The 7,234-nt window shown below is 41.9% G+C and overlaps 1 protein-coding gene across 1 annotated transcript in view; it reads left to right on the forward strand.

Moving 5' to 3' along the window:
• Nucleotides 1-7,234, forward strand: part of RYK (receptor-like tyrosine kinase) — a 112,156-nt gene that overhangs the window by 93,852 nt on the left and 11,070 nt on the right. The window contains exon 13 of the mRNA XM_018555326.1: nt 5,943-6,052. Within this exon, the coding sequence (XP_018410828.1) occupies nt 5,943-6,052 (110 nt within the window). The remainder of the gene's footprint in view (nt 1-5,942; nt 6,053-7,234) is intronic.

The raw sequence follows: 7,234 nt of genomic DNA on the forward strand, positions 1-7,234 counted from the left end.
TATATAGATATTTTGGGGGTTTTTTTCTAAATGTATTGTAAGCGCATTGCGCTTGAATAGCTTCAGCCAGGGAATGACAGCTGCCAGTGGCAAGATTTTACAGACGGCTGCTGAATGTAATTATAGCAGGTAGTGGGCTGGTGCAATAGCCAGTCTGCTATTGGCCATTTCAAATTGCAATAGCAGGCTGGCTATTGCACCCGCACCACTCTTTGCTCTGCCCTCCCAGCGTGGAGGAGAGAGGGGGTCCAACCAACTAATCGATAATGAGAATAGTTGACAACTATTATCCTGATATCCGGTTTAAGGGTGGCTTTTCCCTTGCAGTGTCCTATGGAGCCACCCTTGTATGTGCTAGTAGGGTGTGTGTCTCCACAAACGGCATAGCAAGGCAGCACAATCCTCTGTTCCTCCCTTCCCTACGCTAGTAGATGAGCAGGTACTGGAGACTGCTCTGTCTTGTGATCTTGTACTGGACAGGAAGTTCAGAGAGGCTGACCTGAGAGAGTTGGTGTTGGAAACATAAATGCTGTAAGTGCTCGGGCAAACATGAAATACTTTGCTGGGCAATGTATATTTGTTTCATTTGGATTTATTATTGAAAAAAAGTTTGAGCATTTAATATTTTAAAGCAGGTCAAAATGGCCCTGTCAGTGAATTCCGAATGATCTCGGAAGTGTTTCGCACTGATGTCAGTCACAAGACCAAAGCCCATCAACACTGGCCCTACCTCTTCTGTGGTGAAGCCATAGTAATTTAATGTCCATTTGCTTAGAAGTAAAGGTGCAGAGAGCGAATGTATCGGGATCGCACAACTCCTTGGTGTAGCAAAAGAAGTTTGAGTCATTCAACAAGTAGAAAACTCTGTGCCCCGGCATATGCATCCAGCGTTTTGCTTTTACTTTCCACGTGATTTTGCACAGGGCTGCACTTCTCTCCAATCTCTAGTTATTAGTTATAACTGTAACCCTCCACGGTTTATATTTGATGTTGTTGTGTAAAGATTTTACCCTCATGCAATCTTCAAACCTGCCTGTACAAGTCAGTCATTTTGTGCGCTTTGATGGAATGTGCTTTCTTCATTATCTCGTCACACTATGCTTACCAAGAAAAATCATTGCAGCTGCCAGCAAAGGCAATCATCATGTCTGTTGAGTCTGTTGAGTTTATTGAAATTGTTACCATACTACACTCCAACAACTGATCTCTCTCCTTTATAACTGTGCGCTTGCCATGTGGTGGTCATTGTTTGTTTATTTAAAAAAAAAATTTTCAAGTTCCTTCCCATTTTAAAACCGTTTTGTAGCAGCTGCAATATTCCTCTTCTGGGTATTTTTGTTGCTAGTAAAGACTGTAGTCAATAAAAGGTCTTTGTTGCAGCAATTCCAGCTGTGTGCAGGTTAGTCGCTGAACAATTTACTTTCTGCATTTATTGAAGGTAGATGGAGAATCGCTGTCTTCTGTAGCCAATATGTTATCCAATGCGGCTCCTAATTATCGCGAGACAAACGTTATTTTTGTAGCTGTGTAGACCATCAAAGCCAGCTACAGCAGCAACTGTGTGATCAACTACAAATCAACATAGAAATTCAGGTGCCTAGCTGTTACACGTTTCCTAGAAAGTTGTTGGAGGGACATGATCTTTCTCCAACAGTTACAGCATCTGTAGGATACCTGCCGTTTCCAAGATTATAAGGCTGAAAGTCCTTCTGCCAAATCTTTGAACCCAAAGGCCTGTAAGGTCCTCTAATAATGAGCTCTTTGAGGTCTACTGTGGAAACAGTCCCCAAAATAGACATGTGGAGAGCATAGAGATTGGAAGGGCTGGAAAAATTTGGGGAAAACAGGGTTTTTTTCCAAAGCCGTTTCCTTTTTTTATTAAAATTTTTCCGGAAAAAAACCCAAAGTGGAATATGTTCTTTACAATGATAAATAGTATATCTTTGACATGGTATTCAAGCTATATTACATGAAGACCTAATGAAAGATTTCTGGTCTTTATGTAAAGTCCTAAATTACTGCACATTCTCTCAGCTGAAGACCAGCAAATCCTGGAATACAATTCAAGTAACACTGAACTTCTCCATGCAGTTCACAAAATCAAAGAAATCTGCATTTCTACCACCAGAGGCACTGCAGAGGAAAGGCTCCAGTTTAGTTAGCTTGTGGGCATGTACTGTACTTCCTACAGTTGGGTGATTGTTGGTATGATAGTAGATTATAGTTTGTCCTCTCCGGTAAGAGGGAACATTTTGTCTGACAAGATTAGTTTATCTTTATAACCTTTAAATGATTCTTAATAATCTCCCCATCACGGTGTAATGTTTACCTATAGTCCAGTCAGTACATTGTTTGGTTTTTATTTTTTTCCCTCTCAGTAAAATGGTGAGACCAACATCTAGAGTTTGGAAACCTTTCCACCATGCAACTTCTGCGGAGAGCAAAGCTCCAATTTGCAAATATATAACATTTTAAAAAGCAAGTTTAGTTTATTAATAAGCTGGACTTTCATTTTGAGCATAATACTTTTATATACACTGCATTTCACATTCCCAGTGTAACAAAAAGACTTTCAATTTGTAAAAATACTCCACACCGAATTTTTTTCAATTTTTCCAAAAATTTCCATTTTACAGGAAAAAAAGCATGGCTTCAAAATGTCCAGAAATTGTACATCTCTAGGAGAGCAATAGAGTAGTCATCAATATGGCCTGTTGGCTCTCTGCAGCTTTTTCCCCATTACGGTCTTACAATGCCTTGTTCACCCTGTGTCTGTGTGAAGGCAGCCATCTTGTTAGAGAAGCATTGCTTTGCTTGCTCATGTCAGAGCTTCCCCATGATGACTTGTCATGTGATACCAGGTAGGTATAGCTCAAGATGCATTAGGAAACACAGTTCCACAGAATGAATGAAGCAAGAGAAAGAGAGATCCTTGTGCCGAGTGTCCACAATGACCACTTTCTCTCCTGCCAGCCCACAAAACAGTAAGGCATACAGTATAGAACGTTGACATCACAGTACTGATGCAGCAGTGCCTTAAGTGACCTCACACTTCAGATTGGCAGCTAGGAAGATGCAGAAGTACTGAGGTGTAGTCGCATGTCTGAATTTTCCAGAACACATTCAAGGCCTTTGTTTCAGGGTACTGCTTGGGCACAATTAAAATTTCTAGATGTTCCCTATGAGATGGCAAATCTTAACCTGGGTTTCGGGCTTACTTTAAATGAGACCTCCCAGACAATGCACAATTAGACACCTGAGTGGCTCCATAGGACCCTGCAAAGGAAAGCAGCCACTCTGGAAAAGGATATAAGGACCAGTGCTCAGATGACCAGCTGATTCCACAGGAAACTAAAACTTTTTAAACATCAAGGAGCAGTGTCTAATGTAAGCGATCTAATCAGCATGTGAAATAGTTGGCTTAAAAACTTTTTGACTTTAATATGTCATCAAAGTAAAACACTTGTATTTGTTTTTAAAGGAAAAAAAGTTTCTTTAAAGCAAGACCCTGGACAAATCAAATATTAACCCTTGCAGTGGGGATACCCCTGCACTGCTAGGGCTAAGCACTTTCTGTCTAAGGAGCTAAAAAAGGAAAAATAAATCTTGGACCGCTCCCTTCAGCCTTGCTCCCTCTCCGCTCCAGTGGTCTAAGGTCCATTTGAGTGATCAAGTTCTATACAGTGTATAGGACATGAGGACGCCGAGGAACATTCCATTACTGCAGTACAGGAGGATACCGGCTGGGGGGAGTGGTACAGGAGCCAGTCAGGATCGTGGTTCGGGTAAATGTTTGTTGTTTTTGGGGGGTGCTAGACAAAATGAGCATTTAGTCCTTGCAGTGCTGGGGTATCCCCACTGCAGGGGTTGATTTGATTTGCCCGGAGTTCTACTTTAAATTTAAATGTCTGCCCCGTTAGCAGGGAAATAAACCTTTTGGCAGCACCCAATCTCTGTGTTCTGTAACTAGACACTACTTCTCATGATACAGTTTCATCTAGATGTGAACTTTCCCCAATCATCTTCCAGGACAGCAACCTGAGAGATGATTGGTTCCACCTTCTACAGGAAACACAATTAAGGTAGAGCAGTGGCTTATCTTGCAGATGCTTCAGCAGAGTCTGTTCGAGCAGGTGCAAGATCAGCGGCTTTGCTTAACTCAGCCAGAAGGGCTATCTGGTTGAAGTCTTGGGAGGGTGACTTAACATCCAAATCCAGACTATGTGGTCTCCCTTTTGAGGGTGGTTTGATGTTTGGTTCTGGTTTAGAAGATGTTTTGACCAGATAACCGTTACCGGTAAGTCTAACGGAACATTTTCAACACCGGCAGCTAACAGACTTGCCTTCAGCTACAGAGGCTGATGTGTTAATTGCATCCTTCCATCTGCAGGTGCTACTATATGTCAGAAGAATGAAGAGTCCGTGTGTGTTCATAACCTGACATTCTGCTCAATTCACAAAGCTGGCACACCAGGACAAGTATCTTTATTTATAAAAATAAGTCAGTTATTCTCTTTTTAGTCCAATGAAATTTGGAAACAACAGTAACATGACTGAAAATAGAGCGCCCTTAGGTTTGTGTTGAAGCTTTGTGAATTGAGCGTTTCCACTTTTATCATATTTTTTATCTTGGTTAAATCCCTCTCATTTTACCTTTTTACTGTGTGGGGAAACATGGTAAAATCATAAAGTGTAAACCTAATCACCAAGTTTCTTTTGGGTTGCATTTTTACAGATCATGTGTTCTATGTGAAATGTTTATATTCTAGTTGCCATTTGAGATTTTTCTGCAAAGGTCTTCACATGGCTATAAAATGTATACGTGGGCATGATGCTCCTTATCTGTATGGGTCTCGCATGACTACCGTGTTTCCCCGAAAATAAGACAGTGTCTTATTTTTTTTTTTGCACGAAATAAGATACTAGGTCTTATTTTCGGGGGATGTCTTACCTGGCTGGGGGAGGACCGGACGAGGTCCCGGAAGGCGGCGTGCTGTTGCCGGTCCCGGCGGATGATACTCCGCTTCCATCGTGCGTGTGGGCGGGCGGGTGGGCGGGAGCTGCGTCTGGCGTGTGGGCGGGGCGGAAGCTGCGGCCGATCTTTAGATTCAAAATTCAGTTTATGTGCCGCTACCCCGAAAGTAAGACATAGTGGATTTCTGTAATATAAGACCTACCACCGAACTAGGTCTTATTTTCGGGGTAGGTCTTATATTACAGAAATCCCCGAAGCTAGCGCTAGGTCTTACTTTCGGGGAAACACGGTACAGGTAAATATTGGAATGTTCTTTGCAGGGAAAAAAACGTCCAGAGTCCGTCTTTGTAATCTAGAGCAATTTTGTCTAAATTAAACTTTGCTAATCTACATTAGTCTTCATTCGCAGGGCCAATTAATGGCTGTACACCCTCCGTAATCTGCATATTTTGAGGCTGGGATCACGGGCAGGAAGACTGTACAAATTGATGAGCTGCCCTGGAAGCACTGTCTGCACATGTGCAATGTTCGCTTACATGTGAACATCCACAGACCCTGTCTGTCTGTCATTGATTTGTACAGACTTCCTGGCTGAGGCTGCTCACAAAGCACATGAATCCCAGCCATAGAAATATTGACGTTATACGGCACTAAACAGCTGTGTGATATTAGGCCCGATGTGCAAACTTCTTTTTCAATACCCAGTTTGTATTGGTGAATATTTTCTCTAAACCAGGTTGTGTAATCCCCTCTTCCCTTGCGGTATATACTCCCAGCTGCCCCTAACTTGGAGAGACGGTCCCTGTGGTCTCTGACACACACACACACATTTCAGCTGTGTATTTAGTGATTTGTTGGACTTTAGTTTACCGGTTTATGTGCACATGTTGCTTAGTCTGTAGAACTCATGTTTCATCATGGAATGGGATACATTCCACAATTTATATTCCTCTCTCTTTCCTTTTAGGCTATTTCCCAGCAAGATCTTGTGCATATGGCAATTCAGATAGCCTGTGGTATGAGTTACTTGGCCAGACGAGAAGTTATCCATAAAGACCTTGCTGCTAGGAATTGTGTGTAAGTGACTCTCAGGGCTGATGTCATTGGCCACATACCGTATACTCCACATGCAATATTATGTGTGCATTAGGAATCAAATGTTGGTAAGCAACTCATTCTTGAAGAAAATGACGGCACTCAACACAGATTTAATACCAGCAAGATGGCACACAAGTGTTCAAAGTAAACCTTTACTTTTAGACTATGGAGGCTGCCATTGCTGCCCCCTACTCCTTAAAATCCCAGTTGTCAATACTATGAGGCACTGACCCCCACAACATGTATACAAATTAGGATGTCTGACTTTATATCATAAATCAGTTGCTGCAGGCTTTTTTTTTAGGTCAGTGACTCGAAGTATTGAATTCAGAGACAGCCACACAACAAGCATTTCAGATCAATGTCAGCAGTTGTAGCCCCCATGTTTCCTCTTAAAGTTGCAAGCTGTATGGCTGCCATCATGATCCCGGTTCTGGACTAACTGCCGAGTAAATGGCTGAAAAGGGACAAGCATGCAGTCAATTTAGCTGGCCTTACACTAATTTTTTTTATTTTTATTTAGCTGCAATATAAGATTCCTCTATCCACACCAAGGAGCATGGATGGAGAATGCCCCCACTTTTTCGCCGGCCGCTGTCAGAATACTGAGGGCTGGCTGCAAGCATTGTTCGGCCGAAGATTTTCCAGCCGGCTCCTTCGATCTAATGGAGGGATGCCGGGCGGAATAGTGCCGACAGGGGCACACACTGAAATTTTGGCCGGTTCATGAAGAACTTGCTGAAATTCACATAGTGTAAATGGCCAGCGCAAGTCTGAACGCCTATCCAGCATACTTGGTCCAGGTCTGTGAATCACTAGGTTGTGAATCACTAGGTTATTTATCTTAATCTAATTTAATTTAAATTATTTAATTTAACAAACAAGTTATTGAACAGGCCACTCGTGATCCACTAAACCCTAGAAAATAAAACTACAGTGAAATAATTAATCTTATATAATCCCTAATATACACTAAAAATAAAAATAAATAAATAAATAAATAGTAAGGGTGGAATAAAATAATGTCTTCCATGAGTGGGTATGCAACCAGGTGCATGTCATGTGCAATGTATGCGTTCCTTGAACATGCGTTCGAGGGGGAATACAATTGTGCTAGATGTGAGCGAGTTGTCTGTTTGGAATCCCAGATTCTGGATCTAA

This window comes from Nanorana parkeri, unplaced genomic scaffold, assembly GCF_000935625.1.
Source record: "Nanorana parkeri isolate BGI_ZX_2015 unplaced genomic scaffold, ASM93562v1 scaffold192, whole genome shotgun sequence".
Taxonomy (NCBI): domain Eukaryota; kingdom Metazoa; phylum Chordata; class Amphibia; order Anura; family Dicroglossidae; genus Nanorana; species Nanorana parkeri.